Below are 17262 nucleotides of genomic sequence, written 5' to 3' on the forward strand. Positions count from 1 at the left end.
ACTCATTGCTGTTAACCGTGCATGTCTCACAGGTGTTGTGAGCCTTCAGTGAGAAGTACCCCGTGTCTGCCCCAGAGTAGGTACCCCGTGGATCCCAGTTTCCTCCTGGTTCCTCACCCTGTCCTGTATGCACACCCTTTGTGTGTGGGGGTGGGGGAAGGAGTCGTGGGGATTTAAGAGCGGGAAGAAGCGTTTGCTGCCGAGGCGGGGCCTGGGATGGGAAGGAGTGAGAGGTTGCCACAGAGTTTCTTCCCTTTGCTGGCACTGATGTTTAACAAGTTGAAAATTCTTGTTTCTGGCAGGATTTTGGTGGGGGGCTGTGGTTTGAGCCTGTCAGTGGATTCCTTTTTCTTTTCTAAATCAAGGTAGAGTTGCTTTACAATGCCATTTTAGCTTCTGCTGTACATCGAGGTGGATCAGCTGTACATTTAGCCTTCCCTCCCACCGCCATCACCCAGCCCACCCTTCGAGGCGCACTGAGCTGAGCTCCCTGCACTGTGTCAGTAAATTCTGAGGCCATGTGTGGGGTCTGGTACTTGGGCTTCTGCTCAGGTTCAGTTTTTTAAATTTTCTTATTTCCTGGGTGTTTTTCTTCAAGAAGTTTTCACAGAAAGAAAAAGCTTGACGTCCTTGTGCCTTTGGCCTCTGCTGTTTAGTAAGACTGTGATCCTATCCCTGTCCTTCCATGAAGCACTCTTGTGGCTGGGACCTGGCCTACAGGTTAAACAGAGCTGCTGGCTTCAATTGGCATCATGGTGGAGCCAGGCAAAGCGTAGGCTGGCATTTGCTTCTGGTTCCCAGAGCTAATTGCTGGGGTTTTGTTTGTCAGTATATGTCTTTAAAGCTTCTACTCTTTGCCACCTAGGCAATGATGAGCAAATCATGTACAGCCCCTGTCCTCAGACTTGCCCTTGTTGTAAGAGGCTGTCAATATGGGAAGAGTTACATGGTTATAAGTTTGAGAACATGCTACATGTTTATCTAAGGGTATAAAAAAGAGTGATGGTTTCTTCAGCTTGTGAAGAGAGAAGCAAGTCCTGTTAGAATGGCATTATGTTGGAGCACTTATGTGGAGCCTGGAATCAGAGACCCAAGTTTGAATTCTGACTCTGAACTCAGGCAAGCTGCTTAAACTCACCAAGCTGCTGTCATTACCTGTGAAAGCAGGTAATGACAGGATTGCTCGGGAAGCTGTTCTGGATATAGACTAAATGACAGAGTGCCGGCCAGGCACTTGGCACCTCGTAAGCACTTACTGCATGGTGGCCCCTCGGGTCATGCTTACCATTATCCTTGTTATGTCTAAGGATTCCTGCTGGTGGGACCAGTGGAAGGCTCTGCTTCATGGAACACCCCCCAAGATTCCGTATCCTGCCGTGGCCTAGTCCATAGTCAGAAGGCCTTCTTTGACCGCAAAGGTCACCTCTGTGCAGGTGAAGCCCAGTAGGAATGGCAGGCTTGGGTAGAGACTGCCTGTGCATGGCCCTTGGATTGGTGGTTAGGATGCACCAGCAGGGGTGAGGGACTAAAGTGGGAATGGGTGGGACACCCAGGGGAGCAGACTCTGAAATATCGGTGGGTGCATTAGCCAGCCCAGTGCTGCATCAGAGAAACCCACTTGTGGATGCTGGCGAGGGGCACCATGCACAGATCTGTGTGGACTTTTAGGAAGTTTCTGTCTTTCTTTTATGTTTGGCCGTGCTGGGTCTTTGCTGCTGCGCATGGGCTTTCTGTAGTTGCAGCGAGTGGGGGCTCCTCTCTCACTGCGGTGCACGGGCTTCTCTTCGTGGTGGCTTCTCTGGGTGCACAGCTCAGGGTCTAGGTGTGTGGGCTTCCGTGGTTGCACCGTGTGGGCTCAGTGGCTGTGGCTCACGGGCTCTAGATTACCAGCTCCATAGTTGCCCCACGGCATCTGGAATCTTCTGAGGCTAGGGATCAAACCTATGTCCGCTGCATTGGCACGTGGATTCTTTATCATTGGACCACCAGAGAAGTCCCAGTGTGGACTTTTCTTTAACCAGTTCAGAGCAAGGCAGGGTTCACCCTGTCCATTTCCCTACCACCCATTGAATGTGAGAAAGTTGGTCATGATTTGATCTCAGGCATAGAAAACATACAAAAATAACAGAGGGTAAAACTTGAGATGCCTCTTGGGGCCTCTTTCATGGTTACAGCAATTATTATGAAATATTTGTCATGCTGATGACCTTCCTGCACTTAGGAGGTATGCATATAGGAAAAATCATTATTAGTGAGCTAGTCGAATAGGGACATATTTATTCTTCATTTTTGTTTCAAGTAATTAAACCCAGTACTGTGTATATCTGCGCATAGAAATATAATAAATATATTTTGTGAAGATGGAATTGATGGTCTGCTTCTCATTGCCCGTACACATGGTACATTTAACATCCGTGAGAAACTCAGTTGACGATTGATTGTAACTTACTTGTTAGATCCCCTAAACAGATTCAGTCAATCTTAAAGGAAATCTTTCCAGAACTCTGTTTCCTTGCCTTCCTAGGCAAAACTCATTAAACATAATTTAACTACTTCTTAAATAGTCTGGATCTCTATAATACCACAGAATTATACTCCTGGAAGGACCCTGGAAATTTTAGCTAAAAGCCAGATAATTTTTTCTGATGAGAGAATGGGAATCACGTCCAGGAACTGTCCCAGAGATGGGCAGTTGGATCGTAAAGCAGGATTTCTGGCCTTGAGTAGAGTGCCTGTCTTTGTAGCCCTCAGTCAGAGTGGTGCTGGTACATCCCTGCCCTCAGGGGCTTCTTACGAATAAGCCCACGTGCCCCTTTGCCACTTAGCCCCATGCGACTCTACTCTGAATGTTCTTTTGCTATCCCCCTCCGCTGAGTGGTGTAACACTTCTTATCGTGTTCAGTGCCTTCAGCAGATACCTCCAGACCCTTCTCTAAACTGCTGCTTCTCATCTGTCCTGGAGAACCACTTTATCCAGCTTGAAAAGCACCCTTCTAAGCTAGTGAGTCTTTTCAATTGTATGATGCCTTGAATGGGGCTGTCAATGGCATTTTACAAACTCTAGACAGGTGCTAAATTATCATTATGTACCATACATCCAGAGGAGCCCTTGGATATAGAAGGTGAAGTGGCACAAATGCAATTTTTGAGATATCTTATGAGGATATCTAAGACAGTAGTTCTCAACCAGGGACTCTTTTTGTCCATCCCCATCTAGATATTTGGCAATATCTAGAAACATTTTTTGTTGTCATGACTGGGGAGAAGGTGTTACAGCGGCTAGTAGGTAGGGGTCAGAGATACTGTTAACATTCTGTAGTGCATAGGAACCCCCACAACAAAGAATTATTTGGCTCCAAAAGTCAATAGTGCCAAGGTTGAGAAACCCTAATCTAAGAGTGAAGAAGGCTAAAGAATACAGGGGCAGGATCTGGATTACAAACCTAAAGCCATGAAAGAAAACACCTGAGAACTGAAAGAAGAGATGATAAAGAATAGCTGGTAGGGTTTTGGGGTCATATATTAAGTGTACGTTTAACTTTAGGAGAGGCTGCCAAACTTTTCCAAGAGAGTCTGTATTATTTTACGTCTCCAGAACAATGCGTGAGTTCCAGTTGCTCCACATCATCACCAGCGCGTGGTATCATCAGTTTGATGTTTTCTATTTTTGCCATTCAGATATTGCATTGTGACTTTTTGTTTGCATTTCATTAATGGCTAATGTGGAATATCTTTTCATGTGCTTATTTGCTGTCTATATATCTTTTTTGACAAGGTACTTGTTTAAGTCTTTTGCTCATTTATTTAGTTGGGTGATTTCTTTCTTTATTTTTTTATTACTGAATTCTGACTGTTCTTTTTAGATTCTGGACGCAGTCCTTTGTCAGTTGCATATTTTGCAAGTGTTTGCTGCCAGTCTGCGGCTTGTCTTTTGGCTCTTCTAACAGTGTCCTGCGTAAAGCACAAGTTCTTACTCTGATGATGTCTACTTTATCGTTTTTTCTTTTACGGATTGTGCGTTTAGTGGCATATTTAAGATATCTTTGCGTAGCTCAAGGTCGTGATTTCTTTCAGATGTTTTAGTTTTAAGTTTTACATTAGATGTGTAATGGGTGGGTGAGGTTCACTGTTAGCATTGTTTTTGCCTATGGACGTCCAGTTCTCTCACACCATTTGCTGAAGGACTATCCTTCCTCCTTTGATCTGCCTTTTCTGTCTTTATGCAACATCAGTTGGCCGTGTGTGTGTGTGTGTGTGTGTGTGCGTGTAACTGGACTGCATGCTGCTCCATTGCTCTATTTGTCTGCCTCTCACCAATTCTAAAATGTCTTGATAAATATATGTTTCCAGTAAATCAGGTAGTGTGAGTCCTCCAACTTTATTCCTTTTTTCCAAAATTATTTTGGTTGTTCTAGTTCCTTTGCCCATCTGTATATATCTTAGAATCAGCTTATTGATTTCTATAAAAATATCTGCTGGAATTTTTTATTGAGATTGAGTGGAATTCATGGATCAATTTAGGGAGAATGGAATCGGAACAATATTGAACCTTCCTTTCTATGAACATAATATAGACCTAATTCATTTAGGTCTTTAATCCTTCCTTAGTGTTTTATAGTTTTCAGCATACAAATTCAGTATATATTTTGTTAGAATTATATTTAGTTCATTTGTGCTATTGTACAAGATACTATTTTTTAATGTCAATTTCTAATGTGGAGAAGGGAATGGCAAACCACTTCAGTATACTTGCCTTGAGAGCCCCATGAACAGTATCAAAAGGCAAAATGATAGGATACTGAAGGAGGAATTCCCCAGGTCGGTAGGTGCCCAGTATGCTCCTGGAGATCAGTGGAGAAATAACTCCAGAAAGAATGAAGGGATGGAGCCAAAGCGAAACAAATACCCAGTTGTGGATGTGACTGGTGATAGAAGTAAGGTCCAATGCTGTAAAGAGCAATATCACATAGGAACCTGGAATGTTAGGTCCATGAATCAAGGCAAATTGGAAGTGGTCAAAGAGGAGATGACAAGAGTGAACGTCGACATTCTAGGAATCAGTGAACTAAAATGGACTGGAAAGGGTGAATTTAACTCAGATGACCATTATATCTACTACTGTGGGCAGGAATCCCTTAGAAGAAATGGAGTAGCCATCATGGTCAACAAAAGAGTCTGAAATGCAGTACTTGGATGCAATCTCAAAAACGACAGAATGATTTCTGTTCGTTTCCAGGGCAAACCATTCAATATTACAGTAATCCAAGTCTATGCCCCAACCAGTAATGCTGAAGAAGCTGAAGTTGAACGGTTCTATGAAGACCTACAAGACCTGTTAGAACTAACACCCAGAAAAGATGTCCTTTTCATTATAGGGGACTGGAATGCAAAAGTAGGAAGTCAAGAAACACCTGGAGTAACAGACAAATTTGGCCTTGGAGCATGGAATGAAGCAGGGCAAAGGCTAATAGAGTTTTGCCAAGAGAACGCACTGGTCATAGCAAACACCCTCTTTCAACAACACAAGAGAAGACTGTACACATGGACATCACCAGATGGTCAACACCGAAATCAGATTGTTGTTTTCTTTGCAGCCAAAAATGGAGAAGCTGTATACAGTTAGCAAAAACAAGACCAGGAGCTGACTGTGGCTCAGATCATGAACTCCTTATTGCCAAATTCAGACTTAAATTGAAGAAAGTAGGGAATACTACTAGACCATTCAGATATGACCTAAATCAAATCCCTTATGATTATACAGTGGAAGTGAGGAATAGATTTAAGGGACTAGATCTGATAGATAGAGTGCCTGATGAACTCTGGACAGAGGTTCGTGACATTGTACAGGAGACAGGGACCAAGACCATCCCCATGGAAAAGAAATGCAAAAAAGCAAAATGGCTGTCTGAGGAGGCCTTACAAAAAGCTGTGAAAAGAAGAGAAGCAAAAAGCAAAGGAGAAAAGGAAAGATAGAAGCATCTGAATGCAGAGTTCCAAAGAATAGCAAGGAGAAATAAGAAAGCCTTCCTCAGCGATCAATGCAAAGAGATAGAGGAAAACAACAGAATAGGAAAAGCAAGAGATATCTTCAAGAAAATTAGAGATTCCAAGGGAACATTTCATGCAAAGATGGGCTCGATAAAGGACAGAAATGGTATGGACCTAAGAGAAGCAGGAGATATTAAGAAGAGGTGGAAAGAATACACAGAAGAACTGTACAAAAAAGATCTTCACGATGAAGATAATCATGATGGCGTGATCACTCACCTGGAACCAGACATCTTGGAATGTGAAGTCAAGTGGGCCTTAGAGAGCATCACTACGAACAAAGCTAGTGGAGGTGATGGAATTCCAGTTGAGCTATTTCAAATCCTGAAAGATGATGCTGTGAAAGTGCTGCACTCAATATGCCAGCAAATTTGGAAAACTCAGCAATGGCCACAGGACTGGAAAAGGTCAGTCTTCATTCCCAAAGAAAGGCAATGCCAAAGAATGCTCAAACTACCGCACAGTTGCACTCATCTCACACGCTAGTAAAGTCATGCTCAAAATTCTCCAAGCCAGGCTTCAGCAATATGTGAATTGTGAACTTCCCGATGTTCAAGCAGGTTTTAGAAAAGGCAGAGGAACCAGAGATCAAATTACCAACATCCGCTGGATCACGGAGAAAGCAAGAGAGTTCCAGAAAAACATCTATTTCTGCTTCATTGACTATGCCAAAGCCTTTGACTGTGGTGATCACAATAAACTGTGGAACATTCTGAAAGAGATGGGAATACCAGACCACCTGACCTGCCTCTTGAGAAACCTGTATGCAGGTCAGGAAGCAACAGTTAGAACTGGACATGGAACAACAGACTGGTTCCAAATAGGAAAAGGAGTACGTCAAGGTTGTATATTGTCACCCTGCTTATTTAATTTATATGCAGAGTACATCATGAGGAACGCTGGGCTGGAGGAAGCACAAGCTGGAATCAAGATTGCTGGAAGAAATATCAATAACCTCAGATATACAGATGACACCACCCTTATGGCAGAAAGTGAAGAGGAACTCAAAGGCCTCTTGATGAAAGTGAAAAAGGAGAGTGAAACAGTTGGCTTGAAGCTCAACATTCAGAAAACGAAGATATGGCATCTGGTCCCATCACTTCATGGGAAATAGATGGGGAAACAGTGTCAGACTTTATGTTTTTGGGCTCCAAAATCACTGCAGATGCTGATTGCAGCCATGAAATTAAAAGGCGCTTACTCCTTGGAAGGAAAGTTATGACCAACCTAGATAGCATATTAAAAAGCAGAGACATTACTTTGCCAACCAAGGTCTGTCTAGTCAAGGCTATGGTTTTTCCCGTGGTCATGTAAGGATGTGAGAGTTGGACTGTGAAGAAAGCTGATTGCCGAAGAATTGATGCTTTTGAACTGTGGTGCTGGAGAAGACTCTTGAGAGTCCCTTGGACTGCAAGGAGATCCAACCAGTCCATTCTAAAGGAGATCGGTCCTGGGTGTTCATTGAAAGGACTGATGCTAAAGCTGAAGCTCCAATACTTTGGCCACCTCATGCGACGAGTTGACTCACTGGAAAAGACTCTGATGCTGGGAGGAATTGGGGGTGGGAGGAGACGGGGACGACAGAGAATGAGATGGCTGGATGGCATCACCGACTCAATGGACGTGAGTGAGTAAACTCTGGGAGTTGGTGATGGACAGGGAGGCCTGGCGTGCTGTGATTCATGGGGTCGCAAAGAGTCTGACACGACTGAGCGACTGAACTGAACTGAATGTCAAAGCTAAAGTATAGGAAAATATTGGTATATTGAGCCCCATATATTGATCTCGCTTAAACTCATCAGTTCTAGGACTTTTGAAAAAAATAGACTTGGGGTTTTTCTACACAGACAACAATTTTGCAAACAGTTTTATTTCTTCCTTTTTATTTTAAAATTTTATTGACGTAAAGTTGGCTTCAGTTCAGTTCAGTTCAGTCGCTCAGTCATGTCCGACTTAGCATGTGTTAATTTCTGCTGTACAGAAAAGTGACGCAGTTATACATATATATATATATTTTTTCTTTCATATTCTTTGCAACCCCATGGACTATACAGTGCATGGAATTCTCCAGGCCAGAATACTGGAGTGGGTAGCCTTTCCCTTCTCCAGCAGATCTTCCCAACACAGGGGTCAAACCCAGGTCTCCTGCATTGCAGGCGGATTCTTTACCAGCTGAGCCACCAGGGAAGCCCATATTCTTTCTATCATGGTTTATCACAGGATATTGAATGTAGTTGCCTGTGCTGTACAGTAGGACCTTATTGTTTATCATATTTCTTTCTTTTTAATCTATATATTTTTTGTTTATTTTCCTTGCTTATTATGTTGGCAAGGACCTGTTGTGGGATGTTAAACAGGAATAGTAAAGTGGACATCTTTGCCTTGTTCCCAGTCTTAAGGGGACAAACATTTAGTATTTTATAGTAAAGTATGATGTTAGCATTAGGTTTTTTATAGATGCTGTCTTTCAGATTAAGGAAGTTCCCTTCTATTTCTAGTTCGCTAATAGATTTTGTCATGAATGGATGTTGAATTTTAACAAATGGTTTTCCTATATTGATATGATCATATATTTTTTCTTCTTTAGTGTACTGATATTGTGAATTATATTGGCTGATTCTCATATGATGAATGAGCTTTACCTTCCTGGGATAAAACCCACTTGGTCATCATGTATTTTGCTTTTGATATATTCAGTTCAGTTCAGTTCAGTCGCTCAGTCGTGTCCGACTCTCCGCGACCCCATGAATCACAGCATGCCAGGCCTCCCTGTCCATCACCAACTCCCGGAGTACACTCAAACTCATGTCCACAGAGTCGGTGATGCCATCCAGCCATCTCATTCTCCGTCGTCCCCTTCTCCTCCCGCCCCCAACCTTTCCCAGCATCAGAGTCTTTTCCAGTGAGTCAACTCGTCGCATGAGGTGGCCAAAGTATTGCAGTTTCAGCTTTAGCATCAGTCCTTCCAATGAACATCCAGGATTGATCTCCTCTAGAATGGACTGGTTGGATCTCCTTGCAGTATAAGGGACTCTCAAGAGTCTTCTCCAACACCACAGTTCAAAAGCATCGATTCTTCGGCGATCAGCCTTCTTCACAGTCCAACTCTCACATCCATACATGACCACGGGAAAAACCATTGCCTTGACTAGACGGACCTTGGTTGGCAAAGTAATGTCTCTGCTTTTTAATATACTATCAAGGTTGGTCATAACTTTCCTTCCAAGGAGCAAGCGTCTTTTAATTTCATGGCTGCAATCAGCATCTGCAGTGATTTTGGAGCCCAAAAATACAAAGTCTGACACTGTTTCCACTGTTTTTCCATCTATTTCCCATGAAGTGATGGGACCAGATGCCATGATCTTTGTTTTCTGAATGTTGAGCTTCAAACCAACCTTTTCACTCTCCTCTTTCACTTTCATCAAGAGGTCTTTGAGTTCCTCTTCACTTTCTGCCATAAGGGTAGTGTCATCTGCATATCTGAGGTTATTGATATTTCTCCCGGCAATCTTGATTCCAGCTTGTGCTTCTTCCAGCCCAGCGTTCCTCATGATGTACTCTGCATATAAGTTAAATAAGCAAGGTGACAATATACAACCTTGACGTACACCTTTTCCTATTTGGAACCAGTCTGTTGTTCCATGTCCAGTTCTAACTGTTGCTTCCTGACCTGCATACAGGTTTCTCAAGAGGCAGGTCAGGTGGTCTGGGATTCCCATCTCTTTCAGAATGTTCCACAGTTTATTGTGATCCACACAGTCAAAGGCTTTGGCATAGTCAATGAAGCAGAAATAGATGTTTTTCTGAAACTCTCTTGCTTTCTCCATGATCCAGCGGATGTTGGCAATTTGATCTCTGGTGCCTCTGCCTTTTCTAAAACCTGCTTGAACATCTGGGAGTTCACGGTTTACATATTGTTGAAGCCTGGCTTGGAGAATTTTGAGCATGACTTTGCTAGCGTGTGAGATGAGGGCAATTGTCCGGTAGTTTGAGCATTCTTTGGCATTGCCTTTCTTTGGGATTGGAATGAAGACTGACCTTTTCCAGTCCTGTGGCCACTGCTGAGTTTTCCAAATTTGCTGGCATATTGAGTGCAGCACTTTCACAGCATCATCTTTCAGGATTTGAAATAGCTCAACTGGAATTCCATCACCTCCACTAGCTTTGTTAGTAGTGATGCTTTCTAAGGCCCACTTGACTTCACATTCCAAGATGTCTGGCTCTAGGTCAGTGATCACGTTATCATGACTATCTTGGTCGTGAAGATCTTTTTTGTACAGTTCTTCTGTGTATTCTTGCCACCTCTTCTTAATATCTTCTGCTTCTGTTAGGTCCATACCATTTCTGTCCTTTATCGAGCCCATCTTTGCATGAAATGTTCCCTTGGAATCTCTAATTTTCTTGAAGAGGTCTCTTGTTTTTCCTATTCTGTTGTTTTCCTCTATTTCTTTGCATTGATCACTGAGGAAGTCTTTCTTATCTCTCCTTGCTATTCTTTGGAACTCTGCATTCAGATGCTTATATCTTTCCTTTTCTCCTTTGCTTTTCGCTTCTCTTCTTTTCACAGCTATTTGTAAGGCCTCCTCAGACAGCCATTTCGCTCTTTTGATATATTACTAGATTGAATTTGCTGTTATTTTGGTGAGGATTTTTGAGTCTGTATTCATTGAAAAGATATTGGTCTGTGGTTTTCTTTTAATGTTGCTCTGGTTTTAGTTATTTATTTCTTCTTGAATGTGCTTTGGTACTTTCTTTCAAGGAATTTGTCTCTTTCACCCAGTGGCCTGAATTTATTGGCATAACGCTGCTCATGGTATTCCCTCGGCATCCTGTTAATGACTGTAGGATCTGTGGTGATTTCTCTTTCACTCTTCATATGGTAGTTTGTGTCGTAGTATCCTCTTTCTCTCCTGCCTCCTTTTCCCTCTCCTCTTCCTCCTCCTCCTCCTCCTCTGTCAATCTGGCTAAAGGTTTGTTAATTTTATTGACTGTTGCCTGGTTCTCTGGCCAGAAACATGAGGTTTGTTAGGGTTTTACCTACTTTTTCACAGCATCACTGTCCAGGATTGGGGCAAAGCTAGGAGAGCCAAAGGAAAAAGAAAACCCAGGAAACTCACCCCCAGTACCAGCCCTTCTCTAAGCCTTGACTCCCTTTCATAATCACCTTCTTTTGTTTACTTGTCAGAGTCCTCAGGTAGTTGCTTTTTGTATTTTATCCAGATTTTTAAATTGTATTCAGCAGGAAAGAGAGGTTGTATTGACTTACCTCATGTCAGAAGCAAAAGTCTCCTGAAATGCTCTTTTTTTAATCACAGTATTTTTACCCTCACTTGCTGCTCCTAAGGAACCTGTCAATGAGTGTATGTTTTGAGATATCAGATACCTGTAAAGATATAAGTTATTCACAGAAAACTGTCTGAGGAAATCTAGGTTCCTTTCAGAGAAGTGTCATGAATCTCTTCTCTTTCTTCTGTTATCAAAGACAGAAACCCACTTCTGGCTGGCTTGAGAATACTGTTAGCCTCTGACCAGGAAGCCAGAAATGTCACCTTCCTCATCTCTTAACATTGCTTCCCTGAGTTGATTCTGTCTCGGGCAGATCCCTCCAGAGTGGCCCACCATGACCTACATCCTCCCAGATCAGCAACCCTGAAGGGCAGAGAGTGGCTTTCCCCAATAGTTTAGCAAACACCTTGAAGCTCTCACTAGCCCGGCGAGGACCGCTTGCTCACCTCTGAACCAGTCTCTGATGCCAAGGCGTGGAATATGCTGACAGACAGCCTCGGTCTTACGCTCAGCCTGGGGTCAGTTGGGGCTGAGGCATCAGTTATTCCTGAACCTCAGACACTGAGGTACTTAAAACATGCGTGCTCAGCCAGGGTAATGTCAGCCCCAAGAATTAAAAACATCTTAGATGTTACATGGCTCATCCGATTGACAGTGTTATTTGTGGGATCAACATTTCATGGAGGTTGGTAACTAGGAAAAAATGTTGAGAAGGGCTTCCGAGGGGTCAACAGTTTAAAAGGAGGTTGAGAAACACTGCCCTAAATGAAACTAAGATACTGTCATCCAAAGAAGGGGCATGGATACCAAACAGCAAAACAGCACTTCTCTGCTCTGGGGAGTCTTGGAAACTGGAGCCAGACTGGTGGCCAGGGGGTGCCCTCTGTCACCGGGGTGGAGAGCAGGGTGGGGGCTAGTCCCTAGAAAGCTGAGCCTTGTCTTCGGTCTCCCTGGCCCAGGAGTTCTGGGATTGAAGGGTTGTTTTATATGAAGTGTGAGGAGGTACCCTGACCCAGCAGTTCTCTGCTGTTTCTGGTGCAGGTGAAGAATGAGGTGGAGAAGCTCCCCAGGCAGCAGCGGAAGGAGAGCATGAAGCAGAAGATGGAGGAGCACGCTCAGAAAAAGCAGCTTCTCGTGAGTCCTTGGCCCTGAGTTGGGGGATTGGAGGGGTTGGGGAGTCCCAGGTTTGAGACCCTGAATGGCGCCTCAGGCCCTTCTCTGTCTGTGTCCGTGCCTTGCCCCTTCATTATTCGCCTATCTCTTGTTCTTGCTTGCGCCCACTCATGTCCAACTCCTTTGCAACCCCACAGACTGTAGCCCGCCAGGCTCCTCTGTTCATGGGATTTCCCAGAATACTGGAGTGGGTTGCCATTTCCTTCTCAGGGGATCTTTCTGACCCAGGGATTGAACCTGAGTCTCCAGCTTTGGCAGGCAGATTCTTAACCACTGAGCCACTAGGAAGACCCCCTATCCCTTATTCTGAATATCTAAATCAGGTCATCCTGGTTATCCCTTTTATCACCTCTCCCATGCAGCCTTCCTTGATTGCCCTCACTCCAGCTGGAAGTGAGCTCTCCCATCTCTGCGAGCCACCACAGACATTTATTTCCATCTCTCCCAAAGCCTTTAGCACCTCCTGCCTTGTTTTATGGCTGTTTGTACATCACATCTCCTTGACCAACCCAGTATATCCATCTGCCCACTTGGAGTCTCAAAGACATCAAGCCCAGATCTCCCAGACCTTGTCCTGTTCTCACGTTCCGAGTGGTCACTGTCCTGCATTGTGTTGTGAGAGCAGAGGCCTCGTCATTCCTGGTGCCTGTTTTCCCTCAGTTCTCCATTGCTTCTCAGAGTTTGGATTTTTTTTTTAATCCCCAAACTCTCTCCAGATCCATCAAGTTGTCAGCGTCTCTGTGACCTCCGAGCCTGTCGCTGTTACTTCAGTAACCAGTAACTACTAACTTAGTAGTTACAACTTTGTAACTACTAACTCCCAGCTAGTTTCCCTGAAGCTCTTGCCGCTCTTTCTCTCACACCAGTTGGTGTGATCAACATGAATTCCACATCTGACCCAGATCTGATCATGACACCCTCCCCCCAAAGCCCTGGACACCCTCCCCCAAAGCCCTTCGTACGGATAAGCCTTCACTTTACCCGTCTGATCAGATCAGGCTTCCCGTGTGCTTTCAAGGCCCTGTAGGTCTGGCTCCTGTCCACCTCTCCCGGCTGAATGCAGTCCCCTCTGCTCCAGCCTCACCAGCCTTCTTGTCACTTCTTGCTCCCATCTTCTCCCTGGGAGAAGTGTCTCCTTGGGGACACTTCCTCTGTCCCCAAATGCGGAGGAAATTAGAGTCTACCATTCCAAATGAATTTGTGTTAATATATCATCTAGTTTAGTGTTCACCGCTTCCCAGGATAGGTGCTGGGTTTTTTTTCCCTTCACAGAGGAAGACACCAGGGCTCAGAGAGCTGACAGAGCACAGTTAGCACTGGGGTCCGAGGCCTCAGACTGAATCTGACTCCAGACTCTCCTGCTTTCCTGCAGCCTGTCCTCGATGCTGTGATTAGAGGAAGAATGCAGGGCTGGGGAGTGGTAGGGAGACAGGCCCTCCTCCCCTGAGAGGGAGAGTAGATTGGCCCTTGGAAACCACTCTGGCAATTGCATCAAGAGCCTCAAAAATGTATCAAGAGTCACAAAAAGCCATCCTTTGGCCTTGATTTTCTGCTTCAAGGGCTAATCTTACAGATGAGTTATCACAGAGGCTCAAGGACATTGAGCTACCAGAACGTGAAGAGCAGCAGTATCTAAAAGAAAATCTATGAGAAACCTGTTATGTGTTGGTTTGATAAGTGAGGGTGTAGTTATACCATGAAATGTATTCAGCCATTAAAATATATTTTTGATAGAAGGTTACATTATGACATGGAAAGGTCTTTTTAATAATTTTTAAAAATTGTGGTAAAATTGACATAAAATTTGATATCCTACCCATGTTTCAATGATCCTAAGTCCATTAACATCATTGTGCGTTACCATCACCACGCTTCATCTCCAGAACTCTTCATCTTTCACAACAGAAACTCTGTACCCGTTAAACAAGAACTCCCCACGGTACCCTCCCTCCAGTCCCTGACGACCACCATTCTACCTTCTGTCTCTACAAATTTGACCTCATACAAATGGAATTATGCATTCTTTATCCTTTTCTGTCTGGTTTCCTTCACTTACCACATTCTCAGGGTCCATCCATGCTGTAGCGTGTATAAGAGTCTCCTGCCGTTTAAAGCCTGAGTGATATCTCACTGTATGTATCCACCACATTGTGTGTATCTGTGTGTGTGTTTATGGACACTTTCCAATCCCTTGGCTGTTGTGAATAATAGGGCCATGGATATGGGTGCATAAATATCTCTTCAAGTCTTTAAAAGTAATTTTTGTGAAACAACAGATGTAGATACATTTATATAAATATACCAAAACCAGTTGCTAGCAATGAGTGATAAGATTAGTGCAAATTTTAGTTTCTTAACATGTTTCCTAAAGTTTTAAATTTTTTAATTTAGTACTTTTTATTGGCGTATGCAGTGTCGTGTTAGTTTTAGGTATACAGCATAGTGATTCAGATATATATTTATGTGTGTATATATTCTTTTTCAGATTCTTTTCCCTTGCAGGTTATTACAAAATATTGAGTATCGTTCTCTGTGCTATACAGTGGGTCCTTGTTGGTTATCTACGTCATATGTAGTAGCTAGACATGAGTTTGAGTGTACTCCGGGAGTTGGTGATGGACAGGGAGGCCTGGCGTGCTGTGATTCATGGGGTCGCGGAGAGTCGGACACGACTGAGCGACTGAACTGAAGGAAAATTAAAAACATAGGGAAAACAGGTATAATAATATCATAACCGTAGAGTTGGATATGACTGTGCGGCTGAGCAACCACCACCCCATAGACACGTCGCCTAACCTCAGTAATCGTCAGCTCCCGTCTGCTCACTTCCCCTCTCTGCTGTGTTATTTTGAGAATCCCATACCTCATATCATTTCACCTGTAAGTACGTCAATCTGTACCTGTAAGAAGATAACAGCAAAACCAAAAACACACTTAAAATTTTATAAATTTTTTTTATTGAAAAAAATTTTTTTTGGCCGTGCCATGTGTCCTGTGGGATTTTAGTTCCCTGAGCAGGATTGAACCCTGGCCCTTGGCAGAGAGAAGAGTGGAGTCCTAACCACTGGACCGCCAGGGAATTCTCACACCTAAAGTTTTAAATACTCCACCTTAACAGGACCGGGAATTCGTGGCCAAGCAGAAGGAGGACCTGGAGCTGGCGATGAAGAGGATCACGGCTGACAACAGGCGGGAGATCTGCGACAAGGAGCGCGAGTGCCTCACGAGGAAGCAGGAGCTCCTTCGAGGTGGGTGCCTGAGAGCGGGGGATGCCCGTCGGGCCTGAATGGACGTCCCAGCCCTGGGCGGGAACGGACGCTGGGTCTTCTCCACCCTAAGACCAGACATCAGCCTCGTGGTGAAATGGGGAAAACCCCCACTGCAGTCAAGACTGAGGCCGAGATACCATTGTCAGTGGCACGATTTAACATGCTGGCACATGTCGAGGAAGGAAGGGAGGAGAAAAAGCAGCGCAGAATGGGTGGGAGCGGTATTAATGAATCAGTGAGCCGGTCAGCGGGGTGGTGAGGTGGGGGCAGAATCCAGAGCCCCACAGGGAAGCCATGTCACATGTCGAACGCCTCTGCCAAGCCTTGTGCCTTCATCACATCGTAGCCTCTCGAGCCCACAAGGCAGGCCCTGCCGTTTGCCCATGTTTAGAGATGAGGCAACCGAGGCTTGGAGAGCAGCCGTGCTTTGGCCAGTTGCAGCGCTCCTGAGCGGCCGCATGGGCCTCGGCGCAGACCTTCTCTCGAAGCCATGGCCTGAAGTCGCCCGGTGGGGCGGGGTTTGGCGGGTTTGGTGCCGGCAGGCCCCTCCCAGCTCGAGACTGTCCAGAGACAACAGCACAGGTCACCACCGGGGGAGGGCGGCAGAGGGGCACCTGGGGAAGACAGGCCTGGGGGCGCTCATGTGTCTGGGTGACGGCCCTAAGCGTGGGGAGCTCGCTGGGGAGGCCCTGGGTAGGGCGCTCTGGATGACGCAGGGCTTGGGGTCTTTATATAGCCCCCAGGCTGTCTTATTTATGGCCAGCAGATGTTGGGTACAATTTTATGGAGTAAGGAAAGCAAGCAGGCTCCAAATGGCTGGAACTCTGTGGTCTGAACTCCATTTACAACATCTGACTGAGTGAAAACTGGACTTTGGTGCCTGTGAGCCGTGGACCTAACGGTCCCTGTCTGTCACGAAGATGCAAACATTGGACTGATACCCAAGTGCTGTTTCTGGCTCGTTATTATACCGGGGACTGCAGTCAGGACTCCGCTGGCCAGGGCAGTTAAACGGGATGAGCCCGTACTTAGTGTGGACCAAGCAAAATGGAGTCCTTGGTATTCTGACATTCTGAACAGAGCCACGGGTGTTTCGGAAAAGTTTGTTTCCCTTGTTTCCTTTTCTTATCACGTGATGGTCTGTAAGAACCATCCTACTTGTGGGACTGTGGTTCTGCTTGGTTTGGGAGCCAAATCACTGTTTCGATGTCCTGTGGGTAGATGCTGGCTTTCATGGGATGGGAGGGAAGCAAAATAAATAGAACTTTCACAGTGGGCTGGGCAGGACCAGCTACATCTTGCAGGGCATGAGGTTCTCATCTGACCCCAGCTCCCTGCCCTGTAGTACTAATGGACTTCCAGTGGTAAAATGCCAGGTACTATTCCAAAACGCATAGATGGGATGTGGCAGGTCCCACCCATTTTTCAAAGTAGGATATAGTGACAAGAGGCTGTCACACCTTTTTCATAGGGTTTCCACATGAGA

General features: G+C 44.8%; 1 protein-coding gene across 1 annotated transcript in view; it reads left to right on the forward strand.

Moving 5' to 3' along the window:
- STK10 (serine/threonine kinase 10) overlaps positions 1-17262 on the forward strand; it is a 142667-nt gene that overhangs the window by 111409 nt on the left and 13996 nt on the right. Inside the window, exons 13-14 of the mRNA XM_055421826.2 lie at positions 12376-12468; positions 15626-15755. Of these exons, the coding sequence (XP_055277801.2) occupies positions 12376-12468; positions 15626-15755 (223 nt within the window). The remainder of the gene's footprint in view (positions 1-12375; positions 12469-15625; positions 15756-17262) is intronic.

Source organism: Moschus berezovskii, chromosome 18 (assembly GCF_049115385.1).
Source record: "Moschus berezovskii isolate FMDL1 chromosome 18, NW_MosBer_1.0, whole genome shotgun sequence".
NCBI classification, from domain to species: domain Eukaryota; kingdom Metazoa; phylum Chordata; class Mammalia; order Artiodactyla; family Moschidae; genus Moschus; species Moschus berezovskii.